The 19,441-nt window shown below is 42.2% G+C and overlaps 2 protein-coding genes across 5 annotated transcripts in view; both read left to right on the top strand.

Annotated features, from left to right (window-relative positions):
• Positions 1–6,596, top strand: part of LOC134472797 (liprin-alpha-1-like) — an 85,565-nt gene extending 78,969 nt beyond the window's left edge. Inside the window, exon 22 of the mRNA XM_063235123.1 lies at positions 2,191–6,596. The gene's annotated coding sequence lies outside the window, so the exon portion shown is untranslated. The remainder of the gene's footprint in view (positions 1–2,190) is intronic.
• A 555-nt stretch (positions 6,597–7,151) lies between these two features.
• Positions 7,152–15,708, top strand: LOC134473008 (endogenous retrovirus group K member 13-1 Env polyprotein-like). Of its 4 annotated transcripts, none has more exons than XM_063236106.1 (3): positions 7,152–7,974; positions 10,498–10,622; positions 13,185–15,708. In XM_063236106.1, the coding sequence occupies exons 1-3, from the start codon at positions 7,926–7,928 to the stop codon at positions 13,869–13,871; spliced, it is 861 nt and encodes a 286-aa protein (XP_063092176.1). In that variant the 5' UTR covers positions 7,152–7,925; the 3' UTR covers positions 13,872–15,708. The 4 variants fall into 4 exon arrangements, with proteins under 4 accessions (XP_063092176.1, XP_063092177.1, XP_063092174.1 ...); XM_063236107.1 differs by having other exon boundaries at positions 7,161–7,974; positions 13,206–15,708; XM_063236104.1 differs by lacking the exon at positions 7,152–7,974 and having other exon boundaries at positions 7,981–10,622; positions 13,206–15,708.
• The last annotated feature ends 3,733 nt before the right edge of the window (positions 15,709–19,441 follow it).

The following is a 19,441-nucleotide window of genomic DNA, read 5'->3' as shown; positions in this document are numbered from 1 at the left end:
TAAAGGTACCATAAAAACTAAACAACTAACTTTTTACTGCCAGGAGGTCTGGCCAACCTACCCGCTTATCGGCAAGCCTTGGCCTCAGCAAGGAACATTTGACCCCTGCATTCTCAGGAACTTGTACGATTTTTGTCAAGCTGGCAACAAGTTATTAGAACTCCCTTATGTCCAAGCCTTTCTTATTCTGAGAACACGCCCATCTCTCATTAAGTCTTGTGCTCCCGCTGAGATACTTTTAGCTAAGTCTACTGCGCCGCAAACTTTTCCTTCCTGCCATCCGTTTTCCCGGCCACCGCCTGCCTACCACCAAACTCGTTCCCTGCCGTTACCTCCCGCCGGGCCACTCTCTCCTCCCCCTATGCCTGATTCTCCCAGCAGCTCTAATCCCTCTCTGTCGCAGATACCTCCCGCTGTGCGATCGGCTCCCTCTCTGCCTTCCGGGACCCATAACTCTCCCAGCAGCTTTAATCCCTCTGTTAGCGCTTCCTCGCAGTCTCCGACTTCCTCTCCTGAGAATTCTGTATCCCCTACAGCATTCTCACCCTCTGCCCACCATACTAGGTCTCGGTCGCTATGTCCTTCCAGCAGGTCGCGTGATTGTTCCAGCTTGCGCAGGGAACAGTCGCCATGTTGCAACCCTCTGCCACGTGACAGGGCGCCGCCATGTTTCGGGTCACATGATAGGGCGCCGCCATGTTCCCAGGCACCGCCATGTTTCGGGCCACGTGACAGGGTGCCGCCATATTCCCAGGTGCCGCCATGTTTTGGGTCACGTGACAGGGCGCCGCCATGTTTCCAGGGCCCTCACTGTCAACAGGCGTCTCCTTGTGGCTCCTCTTGTGAACTACAACAGCCGCCCTGTTGCAGTGCACATGATGCTTCATTGTGCTGCCGACAGCAGTCCTCTAGCTGCAAGGCACACAGTGAGACGCCATCTGCTCATGTTTCTCAGGGTGACCGGCAGCAGCTCTGTAGCCGCTCTACAGATGATTGCTCACATGCGCCTACCGGAAGGATGGCTGCTCAGTGGCCCTCTGCTCCGGAATCTCCTCAGGCTCTGCTACCGCTTCGGGAGCAAGCTGGCCCCGAGGGACTTGTTAACATCCATGTGCCTTTTTCCCTTTCTGATCTATCCCAGACTGTCCATAAATTAGGTAGCTTTTCTGTTGACCCACAGAATTATATCAGGCAATTTGAATTCATTACTAATTGTTATGATTTACATTTTAAGGACGTTTATAATGACTCTGGGCCTATATCTGTGCCAGAGCAGGACAAGCATACTAACTATAACAAACTTTTAAAACAGGTCCAGGAGGCTAATCAAAACCCAGCTGTGTTCCTAAATTGGCTTTCTAATCCTCACTCCCTGCAAGCAGTTCCAGCTTCGCACGCTGTGTCGGGCCGCCTCCCAGCCCCTCCCCCATGCGCCGTCCCAGCCCCTCCTTCCCCTGTGCGCCGTCCTCGTCACCGCCGCCATCTTACACGTTTCCGGGGGCAGTCTGAGCCCGCCCCTGCGCACTACATCCCAGCGCTTGCCCCACCCACTGGGCGTGCTCTGCCGGAGCGCCGCGAAACAGCAGCTCAGCGGCTCTGCTCAGGCATGCTTTTTTTACAATTTGGCTCCACTCAAAAGATGCTTTTTTATTACAATTCTCAAACCATTTAATCAAGGTTATTGGCCACCTGATAATTTTACCAGCCTTGCTTATCAATCAAAGCCTCCACCAATCTCCTGTTTAACAACTAAGGTAATAAATTCCTTTTTGCTGGGAACCACTAGCTGTCTTTCAAGACAAGGGTTTTCTTTAAAGTTTTATTTTATTTGTCTTGGTTCATACTACTGCAAATAACAACTTTAAAAATAAATGTGTTCAAAATTTGACAGTATTAGATCAGTTTTGATTTATTCATAAGATTGCTAAACCTTTACTGCAAAATGTTTCCATTAAAGCCTTGTTTGGCAGACTAAAGCTTTGTTAATTCTACATGTCACCCTATAAAAAAAGCGATATGCCATCCAGATAAAGCCTGCTCTCTAATCCAAAATGCCAATATTAAATTCCTGCATGCTTACTTAATTCTACTATAGTCCAAATCCCAAACAAAAAGGCAAAACTTGACCTTCAAACCTTAGAGAGATCTTAATATGGTTTTTTATATTTTTAACACTTGTGACACTTGTAGTTCTGAGACAGGTAAACCTACACAAGGTGGAGCTGCCTGCCCCCTCCATGGACCACGCTCAAATGCAGCAGAAGATACTGGGCAAGAAAATGCCCCACCCTGGCATTCTTTGAGACCTTACTCCAGGGCTACTGGACTGTCCTAGCCACCAGAGAGTGGGTAAGCCATCCTAAGTTCTAGCCCTCATAGGAAATGTCGACACTGCCAGATTCGTCACCGACAGAAAATCGCTGCTGAAGACTGAGGAAGTTCAGGGCAACAACAGCCCCCTTTAAGGTGTCCGTCTCAGATTCCAAGTCGCACAAAACTCTCAGGTAAGACATTCTCTATATTTGTGGACATAGAGGCCATATATACAGAGTTCTTCCTGAGTTTTCAGGCTGCTATATTAAGTCCTCAGTCTCTATGATGGGGTATTGATGGTCAACCTATGCCATTTACAAACAGGGCCTATTTTGTGCAGGTCCCAGTCTTCTCACTTGGTTTATACTTTTTCAGGATACATAAAAGCCTTTCTCATACTTGCTAAAGTTCTGTTACAGCAAATCATTCCAAGGACTACAACCAGGTTACAGTGACCCATGCCTAAATCAAAGTTGCTAGACTGCCATCCTGGTTTCACATCACTCAGGCTAAGAGGTGCCCTCCCAGCCCTAAATCTGATCATTCTGAGTGGTCATCTCATCTTCTGTCTCCTACCTGTCTCCGTCTCACAAAGGCCTCGCAGCCACAGTTAACAGGCTAAGTCATGTTTTGTTATCCACTTTGGTTCCTAATTTCTTACATTCTATTAATGATCATTTTTACAGCAGGACTCTTTAGCAGTATTGCCTACAGACTCCAACATCATGCATACCAGAGACAAGCCTTACCAACCTACCGTCTTAACTTTTATGCTTTCAGATGGGGGAGTAATCACCTCTCATAACTCCACTCCTCCTAACCCCACGTTTAATTTTCAGAATTCTGCCTCACCGTGGAAATGTTTCTACCTCAACATGGTCCTGATAGAATGATATGTCTAAATCAAAGGCACCTTTCCCTTTACCTCACCTGGGTCCTTAAATATGACAGTGCCATGTCTCCTCATAACATCTTGTCTCTTTGTTTTTCCAGTCTGACATACGTGCATTCACCAGTGAAGCTGTCCTGGCCAAAACACCTGGTACCAGCGTCTACCTGGGCATCAACCTTCATCCCGTCAACTCCCCTAGGCTCCAGTACAGCGCCCTTTGCCAGCAGGAAGTAGTTAAAGAGAGAAAGCTTTGCCCCTTTTCATAATAACCATAAGACGGGATATGAAAGGTTTGGCCCAGACAGGACACTGTAGCCAGGAAAGCCACAACCGGAAGCAGGAAGCCCCATCTTGCCCTGCCCCTAGGAAGTTACCTGTGACGCCATCTTCCCGCCCCTGGGAATTTACATATGGCACCAAACCTAGGACCAATGGGCTACCTGTGTATCCCTAATGCCCGCCTTAGGTTCCACCCCAAACCGAGATTATTTACAGGCCCCCACGCCGCGTGTCCGCCGGAGAGATCGCCGGACGCCAGCGGTGGGGGTTGCCGGTCATCTCTCTCCGTGTTCTCAGAATAAAGGCCGCTTTTTATTTTATATTTCTCATCTTTTGTTAATATTTTTCATCTTTTGGAAGTAACTCTATCAGTTTTCACCTACAATTCTGATTTTTTCATATCAAGTGGCCTTTGGATGCATTAAAGTTTATCATACAAGTGACAGAGATGTGGGCACTTTCTTCAGTTTTGCAACCAAAGCAAATGCCTCACTGGCTTCATCCTAGGCTGTCCCAAATACCAGGGCCTCAAAGGACATGGAGGATTTTATGAAAGTGAGAGGCAGTTTCACTGTGAATTGCAGATCATCCCTGAGAACAATGTGATCCATGTGGAAAAACTCAGGGCTTCTAGTCACCACCAGTGATGAAAGACTCTCATGGTTAAAGTCCTCAACATTCAGGTCCAGCTCTCAAAAGAGAAAAAGCTACACCAGACTCTCACCTGGGTCGTAGTCAAAATGGGGAACGAACTGAAGCCTGATTACCAAGGGAAATAGCAACTGGGCAATGAAATAATGAGTCATGAGGCCATGAGCAGGAGAAGAATTCAGCAATCTCAGGGTCATAAACCAGACCCAGAGAAGAGGCATTTGTGAGAAAAGGACACCCAATAGGACACAAGGTTAGACAGCAGAGAGCAGGCAGGGCTGATCACATTGTATCGCCTTGCAGAAATGAGAAAAATCTCAAATCTGGGACTGCAGGTACAGCTCAGTTGCATAGTGCTTCATTAGAATTTGGAGGTGCTGGGTCAGTCTTAAACATCCACAAGAAAACAGACAGAAGAAAACTTCCATCCTCATCCATCATGAGACCATACTCATCTCAATCTGTGGACATCAATGGGACATGAGGAGTGTTCAGACTTCACCAAATTTCAATCACAGCAGCCAAGGATGTGCCTAACCAGGGGGCCTAGGGGCTATGACAGTAAGTCAGGACAAAAAAGAGAAATTAATGAATACTTTAAGCACAGACTGGACTTGATGTGCATTTCTCTTTGTTTTGGAATAAAGAATTTTTATTATTATTTCACGTTTAACGTGAGAGATGGATCATTCCTACATTCAAATGAAAAATCATAGCATGGGGAAAATTCCCTGACTTACACAGAATGGCTAAGATGAAGAACTGAGGGTCTCATTCTGGATCTGAAGTGATGGCCGTGCCTCCTCCACAGGGAAAGAAACCTCTGAGCAGAGAAGCACACAGTCCAGCCTTAACAGGATAGTGAAAATTTTTGGTTGAAAATGAAGACCTCAGCACCGTATTGCTCTACTTTGCTCTCAGACAGCAGCAGGATCTGCAGAGCCCCACAACAAAGGTGAGTCAGCAAGAGGGTGACATCCTCAAGGCCAGCTGCTAGGAAGCCAACTGCTGGGTCCACTGGGTAGATTGCATACCAGAGCCTGAGGCCAGACTCAAGCATCTCCATTTAACACTGTGTATGCAGAATTACCATCTATACAAGAAAGGATCATACAATCCTCATTTTTGAATTTTAATGAAACTTTAAATGAAAATATTACCCAACTCAGTACTTAACAGCTCCCATGAAAGTCCCCAAAACAAAAGATCTTCAACATTTGTACGAGAAAAAAAGTTAGCCATAGAGAATAACAGTTCCCTTAGATAATAATTGCACAAATCAATACATTATTTTCCTCGTATGGGCTTCCATAATGCTCAGTGCTACAGCAGAGCCACAGTCACAGAACTTTTTCCTTTTTAAGACAGGATGATATGGATAAATTTTACATTTATAAAAAGCCACATTTCTAGTATACAATACTATTGATTTTGACACATGTGTAACTGTGTGTTGAAAAACATGTTCTGGCTCTAAGTTAGGACCAGTAAGTACCCATTGGCTTTCCAGGGTGCACTCTGTTCACCCACAACAAACTCACCTGAGACTCACTGCTGCCTGCACCCTGCATAAATGCTCTAGATGTCTCAGATACTCATAGAGAGCTTTCCTTCAATGTGAACACCACAAACTATTTAAATTGCTGTGTTTTCTAGGGAACACATTTGTTTTTAATTTTGGATAAAGTATATCAGTCATTCCTGCTGTCATAATTCCATAGATAGCTCCTTTGGAGGTGAGGATCTCACTTTGGTGCATCCCATTGTATCTTTACACCACACTGAAAACATCATCATGGGCTCTCCATGGTGCCACTCAATATGTCTGTTCTCCTGGTACACACTAAGCAAGCAAACAATGGCCACTTTATAGAAAAAACAACTTTAAAACTCACTGTCTTCGCTGTCTTAGAACAGACAATGCTGATTTGCAATTGAAAATGGATGCATAAATGGAATCAGCTAGCTCATTATTCCCACAGGGGAACAAAGTTTTCCTCCTTAACAATGGAATATTTTTAATTAACTGATGTTGAAAAAATGCAAAGCAGAATCTCTGTAACACAAAATCTTACCCTTCTTTCCTGTGGACTGAAGTTTCTCAGTACTGACATCTGGACAGCACACAGGGAGGCCACACACAGAGGTATGACCTGGAGAGGGGCCAGGAGGAAATGTTGGGAGTAAGAATATGAGGGACACAGGCTCTGGGACACCTCTAGGACTTTAAAAGGACAGATTCCCTCCTGGATCCTCCAGAGTGAATGCATCCTGACAGCATCCTGGCTCTATCACACTGAACACTGAGTTGGACTTCTGACCTGCAGAAGTGTAACATGATGACTTTTGCATGTTCAAGAAGTGAAATCATGTGAAATCTTTCTGTAGAAATGGAAAAGTAATGTGGATGTCTTTACTTAGTTTTTCTGTAAGAATCTTTCATAATAAAGTATGTAAGGCACACCAGTCCATTTAATTTTCTGCTAAACCTTGTCACCATTCTTATCAGAAGGAATGGGATACAGTTTTTAGGTAGATGGAGAGAGTGCACCTCCCATGTCACATGGCCAGCAAACAGCAGGATAGACACTAAAATGAGTTCAGGATGCTCCAGGATGAATCAAACGGGGAGAATGACTACAACACTGGTTGCAGACATTATGTTATGTCTTCAGCTTATAAGCTGCTGTTAGTAGCAGTGAAATGTCTTCCAAACCCATGGTGACTGAACTGGTGAGTTAACCACAGACCCTTGGGTGTCTGTACAGTGAGTGAGCAGTTTCTGATGGAATGAGGATATGTAGCTGACCTGTTTGAACCTAGCCTGGGCTGCACAGTGAACTCAAGGCCAGGACGAACTACAAAGTGTGATTGTGTCTCAAAATTCCCCAAATTAAGAAAGATTTCAAAGGAATTACCCCCCTAAGAACAATTTTAATTAATCTAGTACATTGGAATGTACATATATGCATTTATATATAGCCATATATATATATATATATATATATATATATATATATATATACATTTATAGATACATATTCCTTCATGTCTGTGTACAAAGATACGGATTAACATGTAAAAACATATAGAGAGATGTATTTCTATACAAACATATGTTTATAGTATACCCATTTACATGTTAATATCTGTTCGTATTCATATTAACATCTCTCTGTGGAGATAAGTAAGACAGGATATTCATCAATTAAACTACTGCCTGGGAATTATGTATTGATTACCTAATGCACAATCATTGTCTCTTTCTCCACTTGCCTTCAACAGGACACCTAATTCTCTATCTGAAACAGAAATTTTTTTTTATATTCCTGGAAAATTCTGTTGACAGCAGTGCCCCATGGTGTGTAACCCTTGTGCCCATGAAGACTAACATCTCAATAGTTCACCTCTAAACCACATTTGCCAGAAGCCCTCTCCAGGCTCCATGTTGTCACTAGCACAAAGCTGCTGTGCTGAGCAGTAACTGGAGGAGGCAGTGGTTTCCTTACTGGGGAAGAGCACTGAGGCACCATGCTGCAGTATGGACAGGGCCTTTAGAAATGGGATCCTTCCTCCTAGTGCTGGACAGCACATGGACTTTGCTCTTCTGATTTTCCCCAAATATAGAGATTTGAAGCAACTTTGCTCATGGGAGAGGCTTCCCATCCTGCCCTTTACTATGCCCACCAGGACATTTGCATGATGTCCCCAAGGAGAGGCTTCCCTTCAAGTTCCAGATAAAAACTCAACCTGTCTTGATTCATCTGGACCCTCATTTCAGCATTTCAAAATGAGGCTCCCTGCTCATTTCCTGGAGCTGGTAATGCTCTGCATCCCTGGTAAGGATGGAGGGAGATGAGGATGGAGAATGAGTGAGTGGGATGGGGTCCCACTGTTACCTGTGTTGTTCTCTCCATGTGAGAGACTGCATCCTTCAGGAACAGGGTGAGAACAAGAGCTTGAGGTCTGTGTGAGTGAGGAAAATTCCACTGGAGTTGGAGCTATGGTGAGGTGATGATGTCACAATGAAAGAGAAGGATGATCCACATTAATTCTCAAGTGGGTGCAAATGTTGGATACTTTATTATAAGTGAACACTTTTTCCTATATATGAAAATCGCAAAAATAATTTAGCTTCAAATATGAAATAATGGAGACAATATGAAAATGAATCATCATGCCTGTACATGACCTTGTCTTTCTATCCAATGATTAAGGGTCCACAGGAGATATTCAGATGCCAAGACCCCACTCTCTCTCACTCTCTTTGGCACCCGGAGAACCAGGCTCCTTCTCCTCTAGTTCCAAACAGAGTCTTGAGCATAGTGATGGAATCATCTATTTGAGATAATGGTACATAAGCCATACCAGGCTCCACAAGGCATGATTTTTCAGGTTTTCAAAAAGCACTCTTCGGTCCTAGAAAGGTGCATTAGCAGCTTATCAAGAAACGATTTCACACTCAAAATCTGCAGAGGTCAGGGTGAGGAGGCTGGAGTTTATTACTGTTATCAAGGAATAGGATGTCCTCCCCCAGTGATGCAACCCTGAGAAAAATCCTCCCGGCCTGGAAGGTCCAGCTGGTCACCTGCAATGTTGGGCACACCAGAAGAGTTTATTAGTACAGCAGAGTGCAGAAAAGGCCTCTGTGCATGACTAAGTAGAAAATCAAAAGAGCATGGGGACCTATGTTCTGTGCAGACTCTGCCACATAAAGAGGATGTGGCTGACTTCCACAGGTTCCTTGAGCTTTGCAAATTCTATTCTTTTTTTTTTGCAATTTGGATGTAAACCTGAGATGGTTAATAAGATGCAATTGGTGTATAACATTTGTACTCTATCTACCTTTTTTTGCTTATTGTGTAAGGTTCACTAGGGGATGAGGTGGTGTCAGTCTGGTTTACAGGTTGGGAGACCCAGCCTACTACTCAGGAAGGATCAGAGTTAAAGAGGTACCTTTTTCACTTTCAAGTATGGATCAGACCCAATTGCAATATGGAGGAAGGGTGCATCATGGAAGGCTAACACCAAGATTAGTAATGATCCTGGCCATGTATGCACTAGGCTGTATCACATGTTCCCCACCAATCCAGTGGGCACAACTGAACACCCAATTCATTTACGAATCTGACCTCATCAGAATGCAGGAGTGACTTGAAAACAGGAAATGACCCCTCATTTGTCACAGGAATGCCACAGAACCCACTAACATAACAAGATCCAAAGGGGCAAGAGAATTCTCAAGGAATATCTAACATGGATCAACAGTAGTTAGGGAATTTATGGTTATGTAAAGCTCTGTCTTTCCATCAGTACCCATCAAGATATGGAAATACAGTAAAAAATTTAATTTAACAAATGTATCAACTGTAGAAATAAAAAAGGGTCAAAATAGTGCAGAGTGAACTAGAAACACATAAATTAATAAAGATGAATTTGATAATATAATAAGCTTAAAAGGGGACTGAAAAAATGATAAAATAAACAGCATAATACAACAATAAGAAAATGAGTCATAGAAATAAAAAAAGGACGAGAGATCAAAATACTGGACCACATTAAATATAAATAAATAAATGTGGTAAAGGAAAACACAAAACAAAGCAGAGCAAGTGAAGCAAACTCTAGAATTCTCTTGCTGAGAAAGTTATATGACAGAAGTATTTTTCTAGGTTTTCTAAAAATGAATTAGTACTTATGTGAGGAGAGTGGTAGATCCCAGCCCAGGACAGGTGTGCTTCCCTCTCCAACAGCAGATTCTGCTGACAGGTGAGCTCTGCTATATCTTAGCCCCTAGGCATGACCAGGAAAGTGTGTGTGTGTGTGTGTGTATGTGTGTGCATGTGTATTTGTGTGTGTCCATTTCTGTTTGTCTGTGGGGGATGAGGTGTCACTTTGTAGGCCCAACCCCCTCTAACCTGCAATTTACAATAGCCGCCCTGGTATGCGAGAAGGAGGTAGAATAGGAATGCCTGTTCTCAGTGAGACCCCTCACCCTCTGGAATCCATACTGTGAGCTGGCTTTGTTTTGCAGAAGTCTTGAGGAAGTGGCTGGCCACCCTTTGTGACACTAACAGCAGACAAATTAACAACATTCTTGAGCTAATGAATTTCTTCCTGGGCTAGAGAAGTTATGAGAACTGGTTGTGATTATTTACTTCACTTAGATAGTTTTAGAATAAACATTGTAGTCTGTCACGTTGTAGCTTGCCACAAAGAATGCCTTTTCACCACTTAATTATCTGGGCTCTGTGAACTGATCGGGTTTACTATATATGAATCCTAAAATAAAGATTGTGCGTGCAGTGCAGTGTAACGCGGTGCAGACAGTAAAGGTGTCTCTCCTGTCTTTCTTTTCCGAGCACTGTACCCCCCGTGTCCCGATCAGGCGTGTGTGCGTGTTTACCTTGCCCGGAGTTCAGAGTGCTCTAAGACACTCACGACAAGTGGCGCCCGAATTCAGGGACTCCGAAGGTCGCTTAGGAAGGTAAGTATAATTTTATTACGGGGAAATGGGACAATCTGCTTCCTCTCCTTTCTTAAAAATTCTTAAACATTTATTATCTATATATGGCATATCGCTCAGGTCAGCTGACTTGGATATGTGTATTGATACAATTAAAGAATATAATCCTTGGTTTCCAGATGAAGGAACTTTGGATGTAGAAGTATGGAGGAAGGCAAGGGTTAGTATAGAAAGGGCTATGCAACAGGAGGAAAAGATTCCTTTACGTTTTTGGGCGATTTGGTCGGTTGTGTACTCTTTATTAAAAGCTATGGAAGATGAACATATTGTAGAAAATCTTCAACTAGAAATTAAGCCAGTTATTCAGGAATTGCCCCTCACAGAGGAGGAGCAAAATGTAGTTCAAAATGACGCTATCGCTTTAAGTAGTGAAAAGGCGTCCAAACTAAAAGTAAAATCCACTACAGCCGACTCAGCTTTAGCTGCCGCAGCAATATCAAATTATGACAATCGCCCAATTTTACAGGCTATACAGCATTTAACACAAGAGGTGAAACAACTCTCCGTTAAGCAGAACCCGCCTGTAGTTCCCTCTGCACCTCCTCCATCTAACCCTAATTGGAGTAAAGCCAAGCTAGCTTTGGCTGATCTACCAAAATTAGGGGATTCTGATGAGGAAAAGCCTGCCTTTGCTTTCCCTGTAATCAGGCCGCAGCCAATAGATGGAGCGGCAGTTCCCCCTAGATGGGAAGCATTTAATATAGATGATTTAGCAAAATTAAAAAAGGCTGTAACCCTTTATGGCCCTCAGGCTCATTACACTAAAGAATTAATAACGTCGGTAGCAGATCAGTATGGTAATCTTGCTCCTTATGATTGGAAGGCCTTGGCCAAAATTCTTTTAAAGGAGCCAGAATATTTACAGTGGCACATGTGGTTTATGGAAGGTTGTGCGGAAAAGGCAAGACAAAATGCTGACGATCGAGATCCTAATATTAGACTCATTTCTTATCCCATGCTCTCTGGTACAGGTTTCTTTGATACTGTTGAGCATCAGGCAGGAGCTCCAAGAGAGACTCATGCTCAATTAAAAGATATTGCTTTAAAAGCTTGGGATAAAATACGGTCTAAAGGATCAGAATATGGATCTTGGGCTAAAGTTCTGCAAGGAGCCAATGAATCGTATGTTGAGTTCGTTGCAAGACTTCAAAATGTTATAGAAAAAACAGTAGTGGGACAAGACTTACAAGAGCATCTCTTAAAAATGTTAGCTTTTGAAAATGCTAATGATGAATGCAAAAGGGCTTTAATTCCAATAAAAGATACTGGAACGATTGACAATTTTATAAAACAATGTAAAGATTTAAATTCAGAATCTAGGAAAATGCAACTGTTTGCTGAAACCATGGCAACCACGTGGACTGATTGGCAATCTAAAAAGGAACAGTCTTTAAAATGCTTTAATTGTGGTCAGACAGGACATGTAAAGAGGGCCTGTCCAAAACTTGTAGGCAATGATCAAAAAAAGAGATCTAGAGCTCCTGGCTTATGTCCAAAATGCAAGAAGGGAAATCATTGGGCTCGTGAATGCAGGAGTAAACAAGTTAATTCAGCTGAACAGAAGGGAAACGGGAGAGCGGGCCCTACCCCGGGCCCCGGACAAATCAATGGGGTAAATCTACCGTATTCTCCCTACAGCCAGCCACCCAACACAGCGCCGCAGTGGACATACCAGCCTTAAAAGATGTAGAATTAAGAGGAGGACAATCTCCCGTGAGAATTCCTACAGGAATTTTTGGTCCCCTGCCTGCGGGAACTTTTGGCTTGCTCACGGGTAGATCTAGTTTAAATCAAAAAGGCATTACGGTTCACTTAAGAATTATAGATGCAGATTATACTGGAGAAATTCAAATTCTGATGTCCTCACTTACAGATTATAAATTATTAAAGGGAGAACGTATAGCTCAACTCATTTCAACCCTCGAGGAACTCAACCTAATGAGTTATGGCAAATGGATATTACACATGTACCTTCTTTTGGTCGGCTTTCTTATGTACATGTAGTTATTGATACCTATTCTTCATTTCTATGGGCTACTGCTCAACAGGGAGAATCCACTAAAAATGTTATTGTACATTTATTGGAGACTTTTGCAGTTATGGGAATTCCTTCTAAAATCAAAACAGATAATGGACCTGCTTATACTAGCAGAACATTTAAACAATTTTGTGATCTCCATAATATTATTCATATTACAGAGATTAAATATAACCCCCAGGGTCAAGCTATTGTTAAAAGAGCACATGGCACTCTTAAGTTGCAAATTAAAAAATTAAAAAGGAGGAGTCAGGAGGATATTCAGATACCAATACTGTTTAAATTGCAAAACAGTCCAAAAACATTACTGCATCAAGCATTGTTTATTTTAAATTTTCTCAATTTACCACAAGGTGAAATATTAACAAGAGCTGAAAGACATTTCGAACAGCAACAACAGCCCTTTGTGATTAATGAACCTATTTGGACTAAAACAGCTCCAGAGGCTGAATGGGAGAAGGGCACACTGCTCTATAAGGGGAAAGGTTTTGGTTATATCTCCACAGAAAATGGAATTCAGCAGTGGGTCCCTGGACGATGGATCAGGATCCGCGCCTCCAGACCCTGTTCGCCAGCCCCGGAGACAACTCCCCAAGGAACCGGAACCGTGCCTTCAGAAGCGAGCGCGAAACCAGCTAGAGGCTAAAGATGCTGAGCTTGTTCCTATCGCAGCCATGGCCAGATTACAGCTAAGAAAATCCCGCCGCTCACAGCGACCAAATTTAAATCCCCTCCCTACATGGGGACAATTAAAGAAATTGACCATAGAAGGGCAACGGCTTGTCCTTCAAGCAGGAAAGCCTTTAAACCCTGAAAACTTGTTTTTAGCTTTATGTGCCTTGCTCACCGTTGCATCGGGGACTGAGGTACCTCCACATTCGTACTGGGCATATATTCCAAATCCCCCTTTATTAGAACCTGTAAAATGGGGAACTAGTGATATTTTACTTTATACCACACCTAGAGAAATTTTGTCAGCACCGTGGGCTGATTTAACCCCCCACAATCAAGATGATGGGACATTATTCAATTTTACTTATTATGGTAATCAAAGGCCTATTTGCATTGGGGAACCCTTGCATCCCTCTGGGATGGCAGTATTGGATTCAACATGGAATAAAAGCAGGCAACAAAAGGACAAGGCTTCAAGCCTTGGCTGCTCAAACCTTTAATGTTACCTGGAGAAATTTAACAGCACCTGACATAAATACATTTCCTGTATGCCCTGAATTCACTTATAAAAATATTTCTTATAATCCCATAATTTGGCAACTATGTATGGGAAAATTTGCTAAAAATATTGATGGGTATATTATTTGGGGACCATTTGGAAAATTCGTTAATGGATGTGCTGAATGGAATGAGACAAGATGTAATCTCTCTGTTGTGTATAGTCTTCCAGATCCAAAGAAAATAACTGACGGAGCTCCTATATTTCCTCAGAAGACGTCTCTTTTGTGGTGGGGAGATGGTGGAATCGCTAACCCTGCTGTTGCAGCCGAAGAATACCCTCATCACCTTCAAAATCATATTTGGAAGATTCGAGCCGCTATGCAACCTGTAACCTTGTACAATGTTTCCTATTCAGGGACTAGTCGATCTGTATCTACTACTTATAATTTTACTAGGTTTAAAATGTATAATATTACTGTTTGTGCACCTCTGCCTTATGTCTTTTTAGTGGGAACTTTTAATTTTACACATTTTTCTTGTACTTGTTTAAATTGTCAATTGTTTACATGCTTAAATAGCACACTAAATTTCACTAAGCCTTATACAGTTATGCTGTTACAACAAAAAACTCATATTTGGTTGCCTGTAAATTTAACTCGACCATGGTCTCAAGACCCAGTAATTTCTGTTACTACTGAATTTTTTAAACATCTGTTAAAACGTACAAAAAGATTTATTGGAATAGTGGTTGCTGTACTGTTAAGTCTGATAACTGTAGCCTCCCTAGCAGCAGTCTCAGGAATAGCTTTACAAACCTCTTTGCAAGAAAAACATGTTGTAGAATTATGGCATGAGAATTCTCATGAACTTTGGTTAACTCAGTGGCAAATAAATGCCAAACTACAACAACAAATAGACCTCCTTAAACAAACAGTTGAATGGATGGGTAGAAAAATATTGGCTCTTCAGCATCAAATGTTTTTAAAATGTGATTGGAATTCAACTACTTTCTGTATAACCCAACGACCTTATAATCAAACAGAACATGAATGGGAAGTGATTAGAATGTATCTAAATGGAAACACCTCTGCCCAGGAGAAAATAGAATCTTTGCATAATCAAATTGACAAGGATTTTGCAAAGCAAAATGATGATGAATCCCTGGCACAATTCGCGCAATTGCTTGCTCAATCTTTGAAAGGATTAGATTCCAAAGGAATCTGGCAGAGCATAACCCACACTTTAAGTGGCATGGGACTTAGTTTAATTATAGTTCTCATTGCCATAGTTCTTGTGTATTTTTACTGCATAAGACGAAATACTATTAATAACCTGATCTTATGGAAATTATTGTTAAAAAATAAAAAGGAAGGAAGTGTGGGGGATGAGGTGTCACTTTGTAGGCCCAACCCCCTCTAACCTGCAATTTACAATAGCCGCCCTGGTATGCGAGAAGGAGGTAGAATAGGAATGCCTGTTCTCAGTGAGACCCCTCACCCTCTGGAATCCATACTGTGAGCTGGCTTTGTTTTGCAGAAGTCTTGAGGAAGTGGCTGGCCACCCTTTGTGACACTAACAGCAGACAAATTAACAACATTCTTGAGCTAATGAATTTCTTCCTGGGCTAGAGAAGTTATGAGAACTGGTTGTGATTATTTACTTCACTTAGATAGTTTTAGAATAAACATTGTAGTCTGTCACGTTGTAGCTTGCCACAAAGAATGCCTTTTCACCACTTAATTATCTGGGCTCTGTGAACTGATCGGGTTTACTATATATGAATCCTAAAATAAAGATTGTGCATGCAGTGCAGTGTAACGCGGTGCAGACAGTAAAGGTGTCTCTCCTGTCTTTCTTTTCCGAGCACTGTACCCCCCGTGTCCCGATCAGGCGTGTGTGCGTGTTTACCTTGCCCGGAGTTCAGAGTGCTCTAAGACACTCACGACATTTGTCTATGTGCATGTGCTTATGTGCATGGAGCTGCTACCCCTGCACCTAGCCTTGGAGCCTGCTGGCCAGATAGGCACATGTGGGGCACATGTATTCACTCTGCACTTTCAGAGATGGAGCTGAGGTCCATCTGAGGTCACATCTGTAAATGTGTTACAAACTAGAGGAAAAGAATTGACCACTGACTCCTACACTACAAGAGGCAGCAGATGAAAGGAACCATCTGCCACATGGTCTTACTCTCACTGTATTCAAAACCACACCCCTCAGCCAGCCAAATGCGATGGGTCTACTGATCTCCATACAAGGCAGGGTCCTCCACAAGAGGAGTGACAACCACTTCAACTCTGAGCAAGCGTGAGGGTGATCTTTCCCCTCTCCACAAGTGTCTCATGAGGCCACCTCCAAACAGGTACTGCAGGACGGGGCGCTTTGGGTCCACTCTGTTTTCTGAAGTCCACAATAGTTCACTGTCAAGTATTGGGACTTTCCTAAGATACCCCAGGTTACATCATCACTCCTGGATATTACAAGAGTTACAATGAATTTCTACTAAAAAATTCACAATTCTGCAGAAGCTCTCACTTGCAGAATAAATTCCTTACCTGAGATTCAAATTTAGAAGAGTAACTGGTTTCTCCTTAGACATGTGCAATGCATTGGGAATGTGGCTGATACAGAATCAAAATATCACAGAAAATGTATTTGTGTGACAAAAACAGATACAAAGGACAAACTAGAAGCTCTAAAGCCAACTGGGGAACTCGCCAGTTACAGCTACTAGGCGTGATGCAGAGAGCTTTAGTTGCAAGTAAAACATCCATCTAAAGAGGCTGAGGCTACACAGCGACTCCCCGGCTACCTCAGATCCACAATCCTCGTGAAATAATAAAACAGGGCACAGAAAGCACACAAAAGAGAGAACTGAAAAAAGGGAGTGGGAGGACAAATGAAGAAAGAAAGCAGGAGGAAGAGGCAGGAGAGGGGAGAGAAGAGGAAAGACAAAAGGGAAAAATTTGGACTCATTTTTAAATTTTGTCACCAAACCTGCCTAAGCACCTGTCACATTCATCTGGAAAGTATTGAAGAGAACAGCAAACAGGAGCTCTGGTCTCCCCCTGGGCATGAGCCACACAGCAGAAGCCTGAGCCAGAACTCGCTTTGTGCAGACTCCTAGGGGCCTAAACTAAACTGGCTCACAAGTGCTCTCTGTGGGTGAAGTGTACAGCAGAGGGGGAATAGAAATTACCATTCCCACAGGAATGAACTGATGAACTGAAAAGAGGGCTCAAAGTACCCTAGGAAATGAGATTTAAAAAAACAAGATTTCCTTGAAAGTAATGAGTACAGACCAATATGAGCTAATATCTGTATTTCAAAAATGTCTGCTTCAGAAAGATTGGGAATTTTAACCTTGAGTGTGGTATATGAAGTGCAAAATGAAACCCTGTTTGGAGGAGGATACAGCAATACAAAATCCTCAAGAATGCTCACAGCTGCTATGTAAAGAGCCATAGATTACAAAGTCAGCTATGCTAGGTACTAAAACTCATATAGATAGGTAACTATCACTGGAAATATCAGACAGCAAAGGGCTCTTCCAATTCTTCTGATCTGGTTCCTAGGATAAGATATTTAGGAAATAAATTTTAAACTTCATATTATTTAAGAAGTAAAGGAAACCAAGGAAAAATAAACCACTAATCAGCTGTAGAAAATTGACATCCCAATACATTTTATACACACTATAAAAGCACTGACATCATCCTCATAATTAAGCCACAAATATTCACAACTCAATTTGTGGTTTATTAATTGATTTAATCAGTGTAATATCACCATTAATTTTGCTTTCAGAAGATTATTGCTATAATTCTATTCTTAGCTATGAAATATTAAAACAAATTATTATACCCTGATATGAGTCTCACCCAAGATGCTCATTCACTTCAATACAACACAGCCAAACAGCATGTGGTTTTTAAAGCCTCCTTTATTTACAAGGACAAGAATATGAAACCTGGCCCAATGTGTCTGAGTCGGACGCTAACAATTCCTGGTCTCCTCCCACTGTGTGTTAAGCTTTAGAACTTTGTCATGTGTCTGATCCAATGAGCTGAAATTTTTTTTCATTTCATTCCTACTGATCCTGGTGAGACAGATGAGGAACAGGGCCTAAGGAGTCCAGATAGGACCAAAAAATGAATGTTTCAACTTCTCAGACTTTTTGGTAGGCACCCACATATTCAGAAGACAGTCACCCAATACAGATAGTGAGCAACAGTCAGCCCAGCACAGTGAGGCTGAGTCAGAAGGATGGACAGGTGGGGCAGAAACTGGGCAGGTGAACAATGCTGAGACACAGTCTCAAAATCAGAGAAATACAAAGGACTGGCGATACACCTCAGTGTGAATGTCATAGGTTTAAGCCCCAACACACACGCACACCCAATAAGTACAAACAGCGTCCCTTATTTACAATAAAAGCACACATGATAGCATCCTTATTTACTAATTTTGCCACAAATATTCCTTCCCAAATCTGTGAGAGGCACACGGCAGCTTTGGGCTGCAATAAAAAATCACACGAATTTACAGACCAATGATAGCTTGGCTTAACTCTCTCCCATCTCAGATAAACTCCAGGACCATAGCAGCCTTTGGTTCAAACTACACTGAGGCTTTAAACCCTGGATTCAGTGGGGACATCTGACATTGAGAATGTCTCTTTAAACTGTGGAGCATGACTACACAGTATTTATTAAAACAAAAATTAGCTATGAAAAGCTTGCTTTATGATAGTTCAGAAAAAACTAGCATCAATTATTTCTCCTTTAGTATAAAACCAAGAGAAATCTTTGCCTAAAAAATAAAACTGCTGTGTGTGTGTGTGTGTGTTGTGTGTGTGTGTGTCTGCAAGACTAGCTTGAACAGATATTGACCAATTTGAAAATCTAGTCACAAGGAATTTCATATCCGCCTATATAAGTCGTATTGTATAAGATAGAGCATATTATATAAGACAGAGTTACTGGTTTCCAATTTGAATACAGATGTTTTTCTCTGTATCATATACTTTTGATTTTAGTGCTACTATGTCATTTAATTCCTGTTTCAAGGAAAAGATTATTTCTAATACTTGTTTCTAAGATGATGAATGTTGCCTGGTTATAAAAAAAGGTCTTCTCATCACTACTAAATGGTGTTAATGCTAGAAAATGCTAAAAAAATGAATTCTGATAAACTTACAATTGCTGCTTCCTTTTCCATAAGGCTAAGAAACATGAGCACTCCCCTCCCAGAGACTGATCTACACAAACCCCTGTATCATGGGAACTGAAGTCCTGTCTGGGATGGGCAGAGTCATGAGCACTGTGTCTATGCTGCAGAATCAGATTTTCCCAGAGATCTTTGTACCCATTGCTGCATAAAGAATGGATTGTAGCTCTATTGCTTTCCCCCAAATGCAGCAGACATTTTATACCACTGGGCTCCCATGAGAAGCCTCCCACCATGCTCTTCACTCTCTGCACCACTGCACCCACCTGGGAATTTGCATTTTGTTCCCAAGGGAGGACCTTCCCAATTGAGTCTCAGATAAAAGCTAGATTTATGGTGG

The sequence above is a fragment of the Cavia porcellus genome, unplaced genomic scaffold (assembly GCF_034190915.1).
Source record: "Cavia porcellus strain 051 isolate PalLab524CR breed Dunkin Hartley unplaced genomic scaffold, mCavPor4.1 scaffold_25, whole genome shotgun sequence".
NCBI lineage: Eukaryota > Metazoa > Chordata > Mammalia > Rodentia > Caviidae > Cavia > Cavia porcellus.
This window is presented reverse-complemented; position numbering and strand designations above follow the sequence as displayed.

Excerpts from the sequence above, each read along its gene's own strand:
- LOC134473008 (XM_063236104.1), top strand. The coding sequence starts at position 13,711 with ATGATGGGACATTATTCAATTTTACTTATTATGGTAATCAAAGGCCTA.